The 19,726-nt window shown below is 42.4% G+C and overlaps 2 protein-coding genes across 5 annotated transcripts in view; one reads left to right on the forward strand and one right to left on the reverse strand.

Annotated features, from left to right (window-relative positions):
• The window catches only part of NCOA5 (nuclear receptor coactivator 5), an 86,585-nt gene extending 81,299 nt beyond the window's left edge, over positions 1 to 5,286 (forward strand). For all 3 annotated transcript variants that reach the window (XM_075349746.1, XM_075349747.1, XM_075349748.1), the window contains 4 exons: positions 1,919 to 2,045; positions 2,153 to 2,352; positions 4,066 to 4,383; positions 4,506 to 5,286. In XM_075349746.1, the coding sequence (XP_075205861.1) occupies positions 1,919 to 2,045; positions 2,153 to 2,352; positions 4,066 to 4,383; positions 4,506 to 5,152 (1,292 nt within the window). In that variant the 3' untranslated portion in view covers positions 5,153 to 5,286. The remainder of the gene's footprint in view (positions 1 to 1,918; positions 2,046 to 2,152; positions 2,353 to 4,065; positions 4,384 to 4,505) is intronic.
• A 5,179-nt stretch (positions 5,287 to 10,465) lies between these two features.
• The window catches only part of SLC12A5 (solute carrier family 12 member 5), a 123,864-nt gene continuing 114,603 nt past the window's right edge, over positions 10,466 to 19,726 (reverse strand). The window contains exons 24-26 of one of the 2 annotated variants that reach the window (XM_075349750.1): positions 13,040 to 13,054; positions 12,796 to 12,929; positions 10,466 to 12,485 (exon numbers count right to left, since the gene is read on the reverse strand). In XM_075349750.1, the coding sequence (XP_075205865.1) occupies positions 12,394 to 12,485; positions 12,796 to 12,929; positions 13,040 to 13,054 (241 nt within the window). In that variant the 3' untranslated portion in view covers positions 10,466 to 12,393. The remainder of the gene's footprint in view (positions 12,486 to 12,795; positions 12,930 to 13,039; positions 13,055 to 19,726) is intronic. The other variant, XM_075349749.1, reaches the window with a different exon arrangement.

The raw sequence follows: 19,726 nt of genomic DNA on the forward strand, positions 1-19,726 counted from the left end.
CCCCTGTTCCCTTCGGGCTGTTGTTTTTTTGTGTACACATGTTGTTCATGTTGCATTGTTCTTTGGTTCATAGTTTAGTTCTCCGAACATCCTTCGGATTGAGTTTACCTTAGACCAATTTATAAGTTTCCTCCTTCCTGCTTTGGCACCAAAACTGATGGGCCCGTGATGCACGGGAGGGTGTATAGGCAGAGGGGAGGGGTTTACACTTTTAAGTGTAATGCTTTGTGTGGCCTCCGGAGGCAGAAGCTATACACCCAATTGTCTGGGTCTCCCAATAGGAGCTAGAAGAAAAGGAATTTACGGTAAGTAAACAAAATTCCCTTCTTTCAGTGCCCCACTCTTGTGATAATCTCCTGGTGTTTTGAGCAAACCCAATAACATCACACTAAGGCTAAGTTCACATTTCCGCTAAAATCTATCAGTCACAATCCGCTGCTCTTGTAAACAACGGAATCCGTTTAGCGGATTCCGCTGCTCCCATAGACTTGTATGAGCAGCGGATTGTGACTGATGATGCTGCGTTGCACCCTCCGCCCGACTGATCAGTCGTGGAACGACTGACCGGCGGGCGGGGGGAACGCAGCATGTAACGTTTTTTGAGCAGCGAGATCCGTCGGATTTCGCTGCGCATGCTCTCTGGCTCCCTGCACACGTCACCAGTTTTGGTTGGTTACCCGATATTTACCCTGGTTACGGTGCAAGGAGCCAGCGCTAAGCGGTGTAGGCCCGTAACCAAGGTAAATATCGGGTAACCAAGGTAAACATCGGGTGCTTTGCTGTTACCCGATATTTAGGCTGGTTACGTGTGCAGGGAGGCCGACACTTCCCCGCTCGGCCCCGCCCCCTCCCGCACTCCGCACATGTATGTACACACACACACACACACACACACACCTGTCCCCAGCCATGCAGACAAGCACTGCCACTGACACCCTCGTATGGCCCCGCCCCCGCTCGGCTCCGCCCCCTCCCGCACTTTGCATGTGCACACACACACATACATACATACATACATACATACATGCACATACACACTCACACATACACTCACCTGTCCCCAGCCATGCAGACCGCAGCACTTCTACTGACATCCTCAGCGCCTGGCCCTGCCCCCCGCTCGGCTCTGCCCCCTCCCGCATTCAGCATGTGTATACACACACACACACACACACACACACACACACACACACACACACACACACACACACACACCTGTCCTGCAGTCCCTGCGGCACTGACGTCCTCAGTGCCACGGCCCCGCTGGGCTCCCCTCCCCCCCGAACTCCGCCCCCCGCACACAACGGAATCCGACAAAGAATTCTGTTCTTTGTCATCCGTTGTACAGCGCATCAGTCAAGCGACGCATGTGACTGATACAAAACGGAAATGTGAACTTAGCCTAAAAAAAAATCTGCCATTCTGAGTCTATATCCCAAGGTTTGTTTGTTTTTTGTTTTTTTTTTTTTTTCTTTTCATTTTTATTGTACACATACAAGATCCATAAAGACAAGAAACTGGCTCATTTGAAGTGATGGTCAAATAGTAACTATTTGTGTTCGGATTATTTGTAATTATTCCTAAAGTACTATTCTGGTATTTGTCACGAATAGCGAACCTAATGCAAGTCATTGGGGAACCCGAGCATTTCCCTTGTTGCGACGAATACTGGAATAGTACTCGGTTTTCGGTAAGAATTATCTGAACACTAATGGTTACTATTCAACCATCTCTAATCGTTTGGTATTATGAAGTTTTTAATCATAGCTTCACAATGCTGGCTGATGGCACGACTATGAAAATAAAAAGAAAGCCAGCTCCCCCTTTTAATAGTAGTATGGACTATGCAACATAATTCCGTTTCACTGCTTGTGATACCTAATGTACAAATATCTAATGTTTTGAGTTCTATTTGTAGACCGTTTCAAGCGTGAAGAACGTAGACGAGAGGAACTATATAGACAATACTATGACGAACTTCAAAAGAAAATGGATCAGGATCGCCACGTGGAGTGCTCTGTTGTTGTTTCAAACAAGGAGTCAAAGTAAGAAAGCGTAAAACATATATGCAGTCAACTGTGTTTTCTCCAAATTTGTTTTGTGTAATAAAACACTCCGCTGAAAGTGAACTAAAGTATTTTTTATTTTTCAGGGAATATGCAGAGTCAGTGGGAAGAAAAGTCCGTGACCTGGGAATGTTGGTAGATTTAATATTTTTGAATACAGATGTATCATTATCTCAAGTTTTGGAAGATGTGACTAGAGGGGGCACACCTTTTGCTGTAGTTATAGCCCAGCAACACCAGACTCATCGCTCCTGCACTGTAAATATCCTCTTTGGAACACCCCAAGGTAAAGTAATTATTATGTTAAACATTTCATCTAGTCTCTGGATTTTGACCCAAAATGTTAAATTCTATTGTGTGTATTTATTTAGCACATCAGAAGTTAGTTTATGAAGCCTATCTAAAAGAAAAGCTAAATTTGTACACACACACACACACACACACACACACACACACACACACACACACACACACTATGCTATTGCGTATGTATATTTTAATATAAAATTTAACAGCGAAATTATGAAATGTTTGTGTGGTGATTGAGCAGTGTACACAGTTTTCATTTTATACAGTCTCATTCAATGACAGTTTACCGTTTTGTGATGACCTTTTAATTGACAACAGGAAGTCATTTTTCAGAATGTGAGTGCAAGATGCCACCTTTCATTCTTACATTTTGTTGTAATCATAGATCTACAAAATCAATGTAATCTTTGGTCTTTTAAGGCAGTAAAGGGTTTTTCAGATTTGTTTGCTATAAAGAGGAAAAAACATGTTTGCTTTGCTCACCCTCACCATGTTCTGTGTCAAGTCTCCACCGCTGCTCCTGGTGAATATTATTGTCTGCATTACTGATTTCACATGGGCAGTGCTGCAACCAATAACTTGGCTCCGTGACTATACCAGAGTTGACGGCACGAGCCTCTGAGCTCAGTTATTGGTTTCAGCGCTGTCAACAAGACATCAGCACTGCAGGCAGTTACACACATTGCAGTGGCCGAGACTCATTACTGGAGGCAGAGAGGGATAAGCAAACATTTTTCAGCAAACTTCAGCAGAGGAGCCAGAAAACCCCTTTTAAGAATTAGAAGAACATTTACAATCCTTTTTAAAGTGATTTCCATATAGACCACTTGTGCTAATTATATACACTTGACTACTATACTCTGGTTATACTGCACAGCAGGTGGAACTTTATCTACAAAACCATAGCAAGCTGTGTAGCGATTTTGGTAGTTTTGACTTTTAAGGGCTCGTGCGTACTTGCATGCATTTACACTTTGTATTGCATTGCAGTGTAAATGCATGCGTCCTGCGTCCCCTGCAGAATCTATGTAGATTGTGCATGAGATGTGCGCACATTGCTCTTATCAACGCAGCGATTTGGGTGCTAAAATTTTGACCCAAATCCGTGCATTCATGAAAGCAGCATGTCAATTATTTGTGCGTTCTGGATGCAGCTCCCACTCTGTCTATGGTGGGGGCAGCATCCAGAGCGCATGAAATCGGCTTTTTTTTAACAAAAATACTGCATTCATTCTGCAGCGATTTTGAAGCGCACATGTGCTGTCAAATCGCTGCAGAATAATCAGCAGTTACGTGCGCATGAGCCCTTAGAGGCTTGTCCAACTTTTATTTTGCTTTTCAAACTGAATGGCAGCCTACATTTTGCTGATAGATTCTCAATTTTAACGCTTTTCTCAACCATGAAATTGCATCAATAGTCATGACCTAAAAACAAGTGTATTTTAGCTTGCAAAGAAATGTATCTAAAAACCTGTGGAAAGATATATAATTTTTAATTTAAAAAAACAAACCAAAAAAAACAAACCTAGTTTTACATGTAAAAATAAAACCTTTGTTTCGGAATTCGTTTTTCCTATGGGTATTTAACATCAGTTTTTGGTGTCTGTAAATTTGTTTATATACACTAGCATTCCGTGAGAACCACTATAAAACTTCCATTTTTGACAAAAACCTATCATTATCACTACAGAGCATCGGAACATGCCAATTGCAGATGCCATGGTTCTTGTGGCAAGAAGCTATGAACGGTATAAGTTAGAGAAGCGTGACAAGGACCGTGAAGAAGTGGCAAGACAAGCTGCGAAGCTTTCTTCAGATGCCGTTCTAAGAGAGCGTAGTGTGTCTATGGATGAAGGAATAAGGGCTCCTCCACCACCTGGAATAATGAATTTGCTTAACTTGCTTGCAGATAATAGATATGTTACTGCAGAGGAAATAGAGAAGGTTATGCTCTATTTGCGAGATCGTAAAGAGAGAATTTTGGCTTTAACTGGTGAATCATTACCATGTAAGTAGTAATTGTTCTAATTACTTAGCAACTTTTGTTTTTAGTTGGGCAAAATTTTACTTTTATTTTGCAACATCTTACATGTTTCTGTTTTGTGTTTTTTTTTTTTTTGTTTTTTATAGCACAACTCTCAAGACCATTGGGAACAGGCACTGGACCTTCTCATGAGGGTTCTTTGACACATGGAAGCAGCCAAACAATGCAGATGACACAGCCGTTGACTTCTGGTACCCCAGCCACTCAAACTCCAAGCAAATCTCAACAGGAGCTGCAGGCTAAAATTCTCAGTCTGTTCAATAGTGGAGCTTCCTCTTCTGTTGTCAGTGCTAATCCAACCAGTCAATTAGCAGCAACTGCCCCAGGCCAGGGCTATGGAACTATGGCGTCTGCACAACGTGCAGTATCCCAGATGGATGTTCCATCTCTTGGTCCACCTGGCCAGCGTTCTCAGTCTATAGTGAACCAACATCCTAGCTCTTTGTCTCAAGTTGAAGGTGTAAGGAGTGCAGCATCCAGACCTGGTCCATCTGCCCAAATGCAGAATATGTATGGCCAACTTCGTCCACCAGCTCCAAATAATGTAACTAACCAACGACCAGGGGCATCTGCAGGCATAAACTTTGACAACCCTAGTGTGCAGAAAGCTCTGGACACATTGATTCAGAGTGGACCTGCAATTTCACACTTGGTGAATCAGACAGCAGGTCAAGCAATTCGCAGTGGGCCTCCACAACAGCCGCCAATGGTCTCCTATCCCCGCCACTACTAAATCATGCTTTAGGTTTTACCGCTCCTGTGTTGTTGAGTTCTAGAGGTAACCTACTAGCACACTTCTTAAATAAAAATGTATATTCCCTCTTTGTTTTACTATAAAACCAGTTAATAAAACAAAACTTTCCATAATGGTTTGTCAAGCAGATATGCTAGTTTTTATTTTCAGAAGTATTCTGAGATTTTGTTTATCCGCACTGTTAGGGACCAGTAATTTTGCATTGGTGAAATTATTTTGTGAAATCTCCCTGCATTGCCATATGTTATTACATAAAATTTGTTTCTTGTTGTCCACAACTTTTTAAGTAAAAGTTATTAAAAAAAAAAAAAAAAGTTTTTGACTCTTTAATAAACATTTTTAATTTCCCAAGTATATGCTTAACAATCTTGACTCCAGAATATGGAGCAAGAGTTCTTGTATTTATTAACTTGCCCTTTTTAATAAATCAGGTTTTATATCTTCAGAGTTAGTCTTTGGCCAAAAGGATTTTTCTCTTTTATAAAAATTGTGAGCAAATGCTTTAACGGCAAAACGTTTTGTCACTAATGTCATGGCCTACAAGCCTATCTTGCTTGCGTTTACATGACCATGCTTCTGGTGGTTTCTCTTCTTTTGTCACACCCAAACATCGTACTCTGAATACGTGGCTATCTTCCACTCTATGTACGGAGGTGAAATCAGGGCTGTGGAGTCGGTAAGCCAAACCTTCGACTCCGACTCCGAAATTTCTCTTGCACCGACTCCAACTCCGACTCCTACATATATTGCTTATAGTTAGGTGAAAAATGTATTGTAGTACATGAACATGTGTATGTGAACATCAGACATTTAATATTTTTTATGATACAATAATCAATATATTTAGATAGAACCTAAAATATATTTATTGGATACAACTTTAGAACACACTGTAATAAATTGTAAATATGTAATACACTATGTAATATACAGTAGATTACATATATATCTTGTGTGTATTTATCGTGTGTGTATGTGTGTGTGTATATATATATATTATATATAATTATGTTGTATTGCATATATATATTATATATAATTATGTTGTATTGCATATATATATTATATATAATTATGTTGTATTGCATATATATTATGTTGTATTGCATATTTACAATTAGTTTTTTGTGTTCTAGAGTTGTATTCTAATAAGTATATTTTATGTTCTATCCAAATTATTGATTATTGTATCATAAAAATAGTCTGATGTTCACATTGTACTATAAATTTTTCACTTAAATATAAGCATTATACTAAATGTTATTATTTAGTAAAATATTCAGCACACTGCATTGCACTACTGTCCCCAATTTATTATATATTTTCGGAGTCTGCATTTTATACCGACTCCACCAAAATGAGCTCCGACTCCACAGCCCTGGGTGAAATATCACATTATCTACACCGCTGCTTATTTTTCTCCCTTAATCTTTTATTTTAGAGGGTGATGGGGTTTGCAGCAGATTAAACAAATAAAAAAAACAAACAACTGGTGCAGAGCTGCATACGTGAAGACTGACTAATTAAAGCTATACCTTGTACTAGAGTTACATGCAAAGAATAACTATGAGAGGAAGAAATCGTAGACTCTGACATCTTAGTCATATCCACAATAAAACCTGCCTGGATCAAAACTAGCATTAGATGTCAAAAAAATAATGATAAATAAATTGAAACCAGTTTCAGAGATTTGCTGAACATTCAGACCTGTAGGTACCTTGATTTAGTAGTTTGGTTTTTTTTTTCCCCGAAAATTCCTTTAAATCTTGTAATAGCATTTTGAACACCACATCCAAAGGGTGTAATAAAATTAGGTTTATTGCATTTTGTGCTGACAGTCTCAAAACAAATTAAATCGGCACATTAAAGCTGTATGAGTAAGTAAGATAGCATTCAACCACAAAGAGTACCACACTAAATAACTACACAAAACATGAAACTATTCCTGTAAGGTACATAACAAAAGCAGCCAATCTATAGCATTGATTCATTTGGTTTGGAACAGTAATATCTGTACACTGATTTTTAATCTATATCCATAGTAATAAACAGACAAAATTAAAGCATTTTTATTTACTAGCCACCTAGGGAAATAGCACATGTCAAGTAACTGGGAGTCACATAAAACAGAGTGCAGTTGAGGGTTTTTTGTTAAGATCACATTGGTGGTAGAACTTTACATAACACACTTAAATATCTCTAAGTATGAATATATTTATGTATATTGCACAGGTAGCACAAAGTGAGTTAAATAATAGGAGAATTGAAGCTGTTGGAGTATTTTACCAGTCATGGTGTCAGAAATATTAATCTGACACTTGTAGTGCAACTTGTTTGAAATGACGAAGCTGCCTCATTAGCACTGAACTTACTTCCCACACAAGATGCTAATCATAACATGCCCATTAGCCCCATAGTACTGGAAAGTTTGAGCAGACCCACTGCTCAGCCACATGTCCTGTAAAGTGAAAGCAGCTGGTCTGCTTACTCCAGTCATATTTCTCGCTGAAGCATTATTAGGTCTCCCAACTTTAATTTTTTTATCCCCTTTTTGCTGACAGAATTATTACCAAAATATTTTTATTTTTTCAAAGGTCCCTGATATGTCTGCATAGAAGCAAGAATGTGCACGTTCCAACTCTGAGATCTACAAATTAACACTAAGTATTAGCAGGTTTAGTAAATCCTGGCCTCTTTGTAAATTGCTCTATTACACAAAACCTTAGCCAAGATGTTGCATTGGCAAAGAAGCATGTATTACTTTTTTTATTATTTTTTTATTATTGAGAGATTCAAAACTGGCCAATTTGGAAACTGCAACCCTGATGCAATATTGTTGGGTTGTTTTTTTTGGTAAATGAAGTCTATATGTAGTGTTTGGTTCTATATAAAGGAAGATGCATCGTTGTATAGGTTAACTTTGGAATGTACTTGTGTTCAAATTCCTTATCATCATCTGTTGGCAGGCCAATTTTGTGCTACTTGTGTATCTTCCCAGATTACCTAGACTGAAATCATTGTGCCTAAGGGGTGCTTCACACACAGCGAGCTCACTGCCGAGATCGCTGCTGAGTCACGCTTTTTGTGACGCAGCAGTGACCTCATTAGCGATCTCGCTGTGTGTGACACTGAGCAGCGATCTGGCCCCTGCTGCGAGATCGCTGCTCGTTACACACAGCCCTGGTTCGTTTTCTTCAAAGCCGCTCTCCCGCTGTGACACACAGATCGCTGTGTGTGACAGCGAGAGAGCGACAAATGAAGCGAGCAGGGAGCAGGAGCCGGCGTCTGACAGCTGAGGTAAGCTGTATCCAAGATAAACATCGGGTAACCAAGGTGGTTACCCGATATTTACCTTAGTTACCAGCCTCTGCAGCTCTCACGCTGCCTGTGCTGCCGGCTCCGGCTCTCTGCACATGTAGCTGCTGTACACATCGGGTTAATTAACCTGATGTGTACAGCAGCTAGGAGAGCAAGGAGCCAGCGCTAAGCGGTGTGCGCGGCTCCCTGCTCTCTGCACATGTAGCTGCATTACACATCGGGTTAATTAACCCGATGTGTACTGTAGCTAGGAGAGCAAGGAGCCAGCGCTCAGTGTGCGCGGCTCCCTGCTCCCTGCACACACAGCTGTGCGCTGGTAACTAATGTAAACATCGGGTAACCATACCCGATGTTTACCTTAGTTACCAGTCTCCGCAGCTTCCAGACGGCGGCTCCGTGCAAGCGCAGCGTCGCTTGCACGTCGCTGCTGGCTGGAGGCTGTTCACTGGTCGCTGGTGAGATCTGCCTGTTTGACAGCTCACCAGCGACCATGTAGCGATGCAGCAGCGATCCTGACCAGGTCAGATCGCTGGTCGGATCGCTGCTGCATCGCTAAGTGTGAAGGTACCCTAACTCTGTTGATATCTATGGCATTTCTTTAATATAATCTAGATTGTGTATGATAAATTTAATTCCATTTTTGGATGCCAAATTGTCATTTCTCACCTATAGGGATCTAGTGTTGAAGAGAAAGGTGCCTTTTTAACAAACATTATGTGTATTAACAAGATTGAGGCCAAAAGAACATTTAGCCTCCATTTGGGCAGGTTTAGTCTGGATATTAGGCCTAAGCCACACGGCGAGAAAATCTGTGCGAGTGGAGTGCGATAAAACATCGCATTCCACTCGGACCAATATTAGCCTGTGTCAGTGCACATGAGCGATTTATTTTCTCAGCCCTAATCGGACCGAGAAAACAATTGCAGCATGCTGCGGGTGCAATGCGAGACTCTTTTCTCTCACACCCATTCAAGTCTATGGGGCGATAGAAAAATCGCACTGCACTCGCGGTACACTGGTGTAGTGCGCGTGCAGAGCGAGAATCGCAATAGCCGGCTACGGAGGAGAGAGGGAGATAAATCCCTCCCCCTCCTCAGAGCCGGCCCTCCCCTAATCAGTGCCGGTCTGAGGTCCGCTCGCACAGTTGGACCTCAGTCGCAGGGATACTAGCATGACCCTCTGCTCCTGCTGTGCTGCCAGCGTGAGCAGAGTAGCATGCGAGCATCGCACTAGTGTCCTGTGTGGCCCTGGCCTTAGGGCGCTTCCTTAACATGGTCTATGATGTATAGTTATTTATTTAATCTCATCTTTAAAACTAATCATTTAGCTCCAGGATTCAAACAAAATTACTGGATTTCATTGTTACTTACGAATTGACACAGTATACCACAGATAAACACCTCTTTATACAAGGATTAAGCCTTTTACATAGAACCAAAAGTCCATTATCGGAGGGAAATATATAGTCTGCAATTTGTTGTTACAATGTCATTAATTTGTTTGCTAAGATCTGTGTAATGGAGCACAAGAAAGCCAGTTTTACACACTTCGAGGCACTTCAAGGAACAAATAGTAAAACTCATGGACCACTTATGTACAAATGTCAAAACAGCCAATTCATCCAATGGCTGCTGCTAAAGGTGCCTTGTACAGATAAGCTTGGACCTTGTGTAGTTAAAAATTGTGATGTTCATAGTTGCATAAAGAGCCTGAATTAAACAAAATTTGCAAGGCATTTTCCATTGCAGTAATGCAAGGCTGCTGCTTTTTTCATTAAATGTTGAATTGCTAGAGAATGGATGCCAACTACACAAGTAGGTCGGTGGAGCCTACAAATTGAACTGGAGGATGAGAAAGGGGGCATTGTTATACATATTAAAAATAAATAAGTGTATATATTACAGTTTAGAGTTTGATTTTCCTCTAGATACTGACGTCATGCTGCTGTCTTTGTTTGAGACCATATTACTACTGTATTTGGCAGGTTTTTACTGACTTGAACAAATGGAATACATTTATTGCAAACACTACAATTTCATTTCATACATGAAAGCACCAGAATAAGCTAAAAATTAAAATAAACACCAAAAGCAAATAAGTCATATATAGATTTTCCAATATTTTAAATATTTTTTTTAACAAGATACCTCGGTGATGAGGAGCTTGAGCTATTACAGTTATAAAAATATTGAATGAATGTGCTACAGATGCGAAATTAATAAAACTTTGCAGTACATGCTTACTCTACCTTTTAAATTCACTTTTGCTTTAAACAGTAGAACTCTGCATTCTGAATAAATCTCTTTATATATTTATATAGTTAAAAAATATATATATGTACACTGGCGAGTGCTTTTTAACATCTACGCCACATACAGCTTAAAGTCACAGCACTATTAACAATGGCACTGTAAAACGGTTAAACAACTAAAATGAGTGAGGTGTGGGTTTTTCTCTTGAATAGTTATATACTGTGAATGCTGAGTTAACAGCACTTACTACGATGAAGTGGGGGCCCATCAAAAGGAACAAACGTGCAAATTAAAGTCTTAAAGCCCACCTAAAGTTTCCATCCTATTTACTACAGTTCTGGAAGACCGGTTTGTGGAGAGCACATTTTTTTTTTGTTTTTTTTGTTTTGTTATTAAAATGAGGTTTTGAAAGTGCATAAACATTACCGGCCTTATAACATTTTTAGTTTTTTTTTCTTTTTTCAGCAAACCATGTCAACAATAGTTTTGAGTTGTTTTTTCAATTGAACTATCACTTTATATGGGAGCCACTTCATTGCAGTGAAGGAGGACAAAAGAAGCAAGCAGAAAAATCACAGTTAAAAGACTGATGGGTGGAAAAGTGTGAAATGAACTTTACATAAGCAATCTATCCTAGGCCATGCAAATTGAGACTGCAGAAACAAGTCACAGTCTCCAAAAGGTCCCCTGATTTCCCTGCTACCAGTCCGAATTTACACACTGTTGCCCATGCGCCTTGTATCAAATTTGTAATCACTGTGCACCATTCTTCTGGCACAGATTCTCAGAGGCAATACTACAGAGCAAAGGGTAGAGGAAAAGTAAAAGGCAGAAACAAATTTTTTTTTTTTTTTTGCATTAGATTATTATTGCAACATGCTCCTCGGCATCAGACAATGTAACAGCCCTTGCTTGATTTCCTGCACAGCTGAGTGGTCCTCTTAATGTCTTGTTTGGCCTCTTCCACGACTTTGGCTTAGTTCTTCCTGATCTGGGGTATGTGCAGTCTGAATAAGACAGTGTAAGTTGTCAGTTAATTATATCTGCTGTTACCCCAAATCCTGACAGATCAAATTGCTGAAGCCGAGGAGAAAATAGCGGCTGTCAAGAATAGGGTGTGGAGGGAGGAACATTTGGAACGGTAAAGCATGCTGGTGAATACTCCCTCTCTCCCTTTTCTTGTCACACCAATACTTTATCTAATAACTGGTCTTTATATCCAATAGGTGTAGAGGAACATTATCTTCTGATTTCTGCCTGTACAACCCATGTGTTCTCCAAGTCTGTGTCAGGGAGAAATTAGTGTTACAGTGGATCACAGGATGCACAGAGGGGCCAGTATTTATAGCATCTTAAGCAGTGCGGCTCAGTTTAAGAAACATATAGACTTATGTAAAGGTTTATAAACCAACTTCATCAGTAACACTGATGAAGATATGAGGAACAGTTGCACTTGTGCTGGAATGGAAGATCTGGTGCTGCAGTTCACATGTAAGGGCATTAAAGGGAAATGGTGGAAGCAAGTGAAGTTTGTGAGCACTGACCATATGCCTCCTCCCAACTCTCCTGATTTCTAATACTTTTGCAATGTGGAGAGAGGTTTGAAGGCTCCTGCAAAGTGCAGCAAAAACTTCATCCAGGTTCTGGTATTCAAGAATAGATGGTAATGACCTCCCGTCCTCCACCACGAACCAACATAACCCGGTCCAGATGTTCTGTGAGGACTTCTAAAAACTCCATATCTAGTGCCAGAAGTTGAGGAAAATTAGAACTTGTGAGTGGATTATTTAACATTAAAATAGTTTCACCAGCCATGTAACTCTGAAAATTATGTATACATAAAGTATTACATGTTCAATGCAGTGCTTCCTTACAGAGGATAGTACAGGAACCTCAAATTTTGAAATGTACAAGATCAGAACAGAAACTTACTAGAATCCAGGTTTCATTGTGTCAAGAAAAGTATATTTTGACCAAAACAGTCTACCAGTATATATATATATTTTTTTAAGAAATAAATGATTAGATTCTGTTATTTGTAGAAAAGGATACAGTTTTCATCGCCTTTCCTATTACGGGGTGGACCAGGCATATTAAGTAGAACAAGTTTTGCATCGTGAGATTTCTTGACTATAACCTCATTAAGTTTCACAGCTGTATGCATCCTGCGAACATTTGATTGGTTCCTGTGTAAAAAGAAATTTGGATAAGAAACGGTGCACGCGCTTACAAATCTAGAATATCAGCTCTTCCAATGCTGTTTTAAGAAGTGCGTTTTCAAAACAAAAAGACTTACAAGTTCTCCCACTCTCTGATTGCAAGAAAATAAAAAACAAAGTCGGATTAGTGTTCTATAAAGCTTATGCATATTTTCTCTTCATGTCAGTAGATTAAAGTTAGTTGAATAAGAAGATTGTGAACAACTTTTAGTTTAACACATTTTCATGATCAAGCTGTTAGCTTGGATATCCTCAAAGTTCAGAAGTACAGCGTCTCCTAGTAGATGGCAAAACTTCATATTTATGACTGTCACATTGCAATAGCTTTTCAATGAATCTGAGGTTGCTACTGCAGCACCTCTTTGTGAAGTTGATATACAGCCATTCCAGGTGGTGTGTGACCAGCTACGGTAATGGGGAGATCTGTCTTCCCAAGTGGGTTTTTTTTTTTTTCTTCTTTTTAAATCCCTTCAGCCCCCGGGCGTTTTTTCGTTTTTGTTTTTTTGCTCCCCTTCTTCAGAGAGCCGAAACCTTTTTTGTCTTTCTCTCAATCTTGCCATATGAGGGCTTGTTTTTTGCGGGACGAGTTGTACTTTTTAAATGAAACCATAAGTTTTACTTTATAATGTACTGGAAAACAGCAAAAAAATTCCAAGTGTGGATAAACTGCAAAAAAAGTGTGATCGCACAATACTTTTTGGGATGTTTTATTCAGTGTTCACTATATGGTAAAACTGATGTGTGGGTGTGATGCCTGAGGTCCGTGCGAATTTGTAGACACCAAACATGTATAGGTTTACTTGTATCTAAGGGGTTAAAAAAATTCACAAGCTTGTCCAATAAAAGTGGAGTATGTGTTGCGCCATTTTCCGAAACGCGTATCGGTCTCATTTTTTGGGATCTATGGCTCAGTGACGGCTTATTTTTTTGCGTCTCAAGCTGACATTTTAATGGCACTATATTTGCGCAGATGCTACGTTTTGACCGCCTGTTATTACATTTTGCGTAAAACATGCGGTGACCAAAAACACGTAATTTTGGCGTTTGGAATTTTTTTGCTGCTACGCCATTTACCAATCAGATTAATTGATTTTATATTTTGATCTGGCATTTCTGAACGCGGCGATACCAAATATGTGTATATTATTTATTTTTTTAACCCTTTAATTTTCAATGGGGGTGAAAGGGGGGTGATTTGAACTTTTAGGTATTTTTTATTTTTTAAAACTTTTTATTTATTTTTTATTTTACTGGAGTCCCTAGGGGGCTATAGCGATCAGCAATCCGGTCGCTCTTCCCTATCTTCTGATCACAGCTACACAGCTGTAAACAGCAGATATGGTCACTTCCTGATTCATTCGGTTCCGGGCCGAGTAAAACCGAAAGTTACTCATGATAGCTATAGGCGTCATCACATGACCCTGTGCTACCATGGCAACCACCGAAAGTCACGTGATTACGCACGTGATTTCCGGTGGGGGCGGCGGTCAGTGAAAATAATGGCCGCACGCATATACATCTCGCTGCCAGACTTTGGCAGCGAGATGTAAGGGGTTAAATGTTCCGGGTGGAATGCGATTCCACTCTGAACATGCAGGCACACAAGTCAGCTGTTGAAAACAGCTGATATGTGCGCGGATCGCCGCGACCTGCCCACGGCAGGGGGCAGGGATTAACCTCACGATCCATGAGGGAGAGATCTGTCAAAGGTCGTGAAGGGGTTAATCATAGGCAGTTGTCATCTTGCCATAATTAATGTCTGATTGTCATAGAATCTGAGTAATGGTAAAGTTCACTGAATACAGATTTTACCTCCGAATTGAGAATTTTGATAATGACTGATCGATTCTGGCTGAGAAGCAAATTCATCTATAAGATATATTACAAACTTGCTTATTTTCATGTGTACTATTGATTTATAAAATGTTAAATTTCTGATTCGTTTTAAAGACTTCTCTGGCATCCAACAACAGCTCTTGTGTCCTCTAACAGATTCAGCCTGTCCTACTAGTGATGTGGACTTACCCTCAAGCGGCAGTCTCCGGCCACCTTTGTAGCCATCTACAATCATAGACTGAATACCAGATACTGGGCTGGTTACCCAACCTCCTTTTCTATAAAGGATCAATCTGAATACTGTTGTCCCCACTGGTACTCTGAATCAAACTGGAGTAGCCCTCCACATAACTAGTTCTCTTATATTTTGAATGTTACTCCAGCACAATGCAGTTTTGCTACCTTATTTGATATTCATCTGGATCTTTCCTCTTCCTACACATCTGCATTTAATTTGTATATTTCCTATATTTGCTTGCATACCCTCTGGCTTTCCTCACACATTCCGAAAGTCTGCTAGGAAATTTAAATTGTGAGCTCGAATGGGGACAGTGAGTGATGACAATGTTAAGTTCTGCAGAATATCATTGGGCTATATAAGGAAACATAATTTATGCATTTAAAAAAAAGTACTCCGACTTGTCTGCATAATTTTCTCCCCTCTTGTCTGTCAACAAAATTGAACGCACTCCAGCTGATCTCTTATTTCAAGATACAAATACCATTTAAATAGAAGTGACTCATTTTGCGAAACAAATATAAAAGTTTATAAACTATTAATTCTTACTTTACTTTCCTAAAGCCCTTATTAGATGGGGCAAAAATTAGATGGGACAAAAATTACGCGTACAATCGCAATATTGTTCTAAAGACAGCGATATTCGTTTTGTATAATAGCTGCTAGCGATCGTAATATCGTTTGCTTCTTGGAAAATCAGATCTTTCAGCTTGCTTAAAAGTTATCGCTTTTCGGCATAAAATTTTATGGTCTAATAAGTCGCTAAAAGCTGTAATACATGCTTGTGTGAACGACAAGTGACTTTCCATCGACTGTAACAGCGATCTTTCGAGGGAACATTTGCTTTTGTAATAATGAGCTTGTACGCATGATAACGTGATAAGTACTCACTATCGTTTAAAAAAAAAAAAAAAAAATCCTGTCTAATAACACCTTTAATTTATGGAATTGTAAATAACTTAGATAAGCTTGTATGCCATCACAGCAATAAGCCTTTTGTACTGCAGCATTTCACCTGACTGTATTCTCCAACAACACATGGGCGATACTGAGAACCGAAGTAGGTAGAACAAGATCTATGGGTGGTCTTAATAACTCACCACTACCGCCTATCTACTCTGGTGGGCAGACATGAGGAACACACCATCACACTTGACTTTGCCATCCTAGTGTTTGTTACTACTGTTTGCCACTGGAAAATCATGATTAAGGCCGGTTTCGGCCGGTTTCAGACGTCCGTGTTTCGGGTACGTGTTTGATTGCTCTCAGTGAGAGAAACAAAATTAAAATTTTGTAGTTGTGATACTTTTTAATGGCTAACTAAACTTTTAGTTAGCCATTAAAAGGTATCACAACTACAAAATTTTAATTTCTTTGTCGCTCCATTGGGAGACCCAGACAATTGGGTGTATAGCTTCTGCCTCCGGAGGCCACACAAAGTATTACACTTAAAAGTGTAAAGCCCCTCCCCTTCTGCCTATACACCCCCCCGTGCATCACGGGCTCCTCAGTTTTTATGCTTTGTGCGAAGGAGGCACACATGCACGCATAGCTCCACAATTTAGTCAGCAGCAGCTGCTGACTATATCGGATGGAAGAAAAGAGGGCCCATAACAGGGCCCCCGGCATGCTCCCTTCTCACCCCACTCTGGTCGGCGGTGCTGTTAAGGTTGAGGTACCCATTGCGGGTACATAGGCAGGAGCAACATGCTGTTTTCCTTCCCCATCCCTTAAGGGCTCTGGGTGAAGTGGGATCCGAATCCGTCTCCAGGCACTGGGACCGTGCTCCCTCCGCAGCCCCTGGGGAATCTGCTGGACAGGAGCCGGGTATCGTCAGGGACAAGGCCCTGCTACTGTGAGGTACTCTGTGTCCCCTTGGGGACCGCGCATGGAGCGCTTGTGTCATACACGCTGCAGCACTGCTGGGTGTGTTAGTGCGCCGGGACTACCGCGCTGACCGCGCTTATTTGCCGGCCGCGCTTATAACTTTAGTCCCCGGCTTTTGCGGCCTAGTAACGCATATTCCCGCCCCCAGGCCTGCCAGTCAGGGGAAGGGCGGGACGCTGCACAGGACGTCAGCGCTGAGGGCTGCAGCATACTTTGTATCCTCCTCCCCCCTCACTGAGCACCGTGGGGCACCAGATTCCCGCACTTTTCTAGGGCACGCCCACGGCCCCCTCCTCCTCACAGAACGCCGGCAGCCATTCCTGTCAGCACTTCTGAAGCTGGAGAGGAGAGACAACACGGCTCTGGGAGGCCCAGGCAGGGAATCTGGTGATCACACAACCGCTTTGGGCGGTCGGTAAGCAGCACCTGTTTCTAGGTGCTGGCCCCCCTGAGTGCCGAAGTGTATATATATATATGCTTATATGCTATACATTTACTCTGTACGGTCGCACTGCTGATTTTTGGCTATATACCCTCCTGGATTGTACTCAGAGGAGACAACAGCATGTCGTCCGCAAAAAGCAAGGGTGCCAAAGCACAGGCTTACTTTGCAACCTGTACATCATGTGCGGCTATACTACCGGCAGGTTCCACCGACCCTCATTGTGTGCAATGCTCGGCCCCTGTGGCACTTACTCAGCCGGAGCCTCTGCTGCTGGTGGCCCAAGTGGAACCACCTGCTACCACTGTCCAGGTGACAGGGACGGAGTTTGCAGTATTTGCTGACAAACTTTCTGAGAGTATGGATAAATGGTCTGCTAAGATACTAGAAGCCTTGCAGTCCAGGCCGGTAACACAGGCCCCGGCCACTGTTGAATCATTGACCCCAGGCCCCCCTCGGTTGGAGCAGCAAAGTGCTCCTGGGGTGACTCATAGGTCCCAGGGTGAGGTCTCTGACATGGACCGCAGTCCCAGACCACCTAAGCGGGCTCGCTGGGAAATTCCCTCGACTTCATCACACTGCTCAGGGTCTCAGCAGGAGGACTCTGGAGGATGAAGCGGAGGTGGCAGATCAGGATTCTGATCCTGAGGCCGCTCTCAACCTAGATACACCTGAAGGAGACGCCATAGTGAATGACCTTATAGCGTCCATCAATCAGGTGTTGGATCTTTCTCCTCCAGCTCCTCCAATTGAGGAGTCAGCTTCTCAGCAGGAGAAATTCCGTTTTAGATTTCCCAAGCGTACAATGAGTACGTTTCTGGATCACTCCGACTTCAGAGAGGCAGTCCAGACACACCGAGCTTGTCCAGATAAGCGCTTTTCTAAGCGCCTTAAGGACACACGTTATCCCTTCCCCCCTGACGTTGTCAAGGGTTGGGCTCAGTGTCCCAAGGTGGATCCTCCAGACTGGCGGCTAGATCCATAGTTGCCGTGGAAGATGGGGCTTCACTCAAAGATGCCACTGACAGGCAGATGGAGCTCTGGTTGAAATCCATCTATGAAGCTATCGGCGCGTCCTTTGCTCCGGCATTCGCAGCCGTATGGGCACTCCAAGCTATCTCAGCTTGTCACTCGCAGATTAATGCAGTCACACGTGCCTCTGCTCCGCAGGTGGTGTCCTTAACCTCTCAGGCGTCGGCGTTTGCGTCCTACGCCATTAATGCTGTCCTGGACTCTGCGAGCCGTACGGCGGTAGCTTCCGCCAATTCGGTGGCAGTCCGCAGGGCCATGTGGCTACGTGAATGGAAGGCAGACTCTGCTTCCAAAACGTTCTTAACCGGTTTGCCATTTTCTGGCGACCGCCTGTTTGGTGAGCGATTGGATGAAATCATTAAACAATCCAAGGGAAAGGACTCATCCTTACCCCAGTCCAAACCAAACAGACCTCAACAACGGAAGGTACTATCGAGGTTTCGGTCCTTTCGGCCCGCGGGCAGGTCTAAATCCTCCTCGTCCAACAGGCCACAGAAGGGTCAGAGGGACTCCGATTCATGGCGGTCTAAGTCACGTCCTAAAAAGACCGCCGGAGGAACCGCTCCCAAAGCGGCCTCCTCATGACTTTCGGCCTCTTCACACCGCATCCTCGGTCGGTGGCAGGCTCTCCCGCTTTTGCGACGCCTGGCTGCCACAGGTACAAGACCGTTGGGTGAGAGACATTCTGTCTCACGGTTACAGGATAGAGTTCAGCTCTCGTCCTCCGACTCGATTCTTCAGAACATCTCCGCCCCCCGAGCGAGCCGATGCTCTTCTTCAGGCGGTGTGCACTCTGAAGGCAGAAGGAGTGGTGATCCCTGTCCCTCTTCAGCAACAGGGTCACGGTTTTTACTCCAACTTGTTTGTGGTGCCAAAAAAGGACGGATCTTTCCGTCCTGTTCTGGACCTAAAACTGCTCAACAAACACGTAAAAACCAGGCAGTTCCGGATGGAATCGCTCCGCTCCGTCATCGCCTCAATGTCCCAAGGAGATTTCCTAGCATCAATCGACATCAAAGATGCTTATCTCCACATACCGATTGCACCAGAGCATCAGCGCTTCCTGCGTTTCGCCATAGGGGACGAACACCTTCAGTTCGTGGCACTGCCTTTCGGCCTGGCGACAGCCCCACGGGTCTTCACCAAGGTCATGGCAACAGTGGTAGCAGTCCTACACTCTCAGGGACACTCGGTGATCCCTTACTTAGACGATCTGCTTGTCAAGGCACCCTCTCAAGTGGCATGCCAACACAGCCTGAACATTGCTCTGGAGACTCTCCAGAGATTCGGGTGGATCATCAATTTCCCAAAGTCAAATCTGACACCGGC

Source organism: Anomaloglossus baeobatrachus, chromosome 5 (genome assembly GCF_048569485.1).
Source record: "Anomaloglossus baeobatrachus isolate aAnoBae1 chromosome 5, aAnoBae1.hap1, whole genome shotgun sequence".
Lineage (NCBI taxonomy): Eukaryota > Metazoa > Chordata > Amphibia > Anura > Aromobatidae > Anomaloglossus > Anomaloglossus baeobatrachus.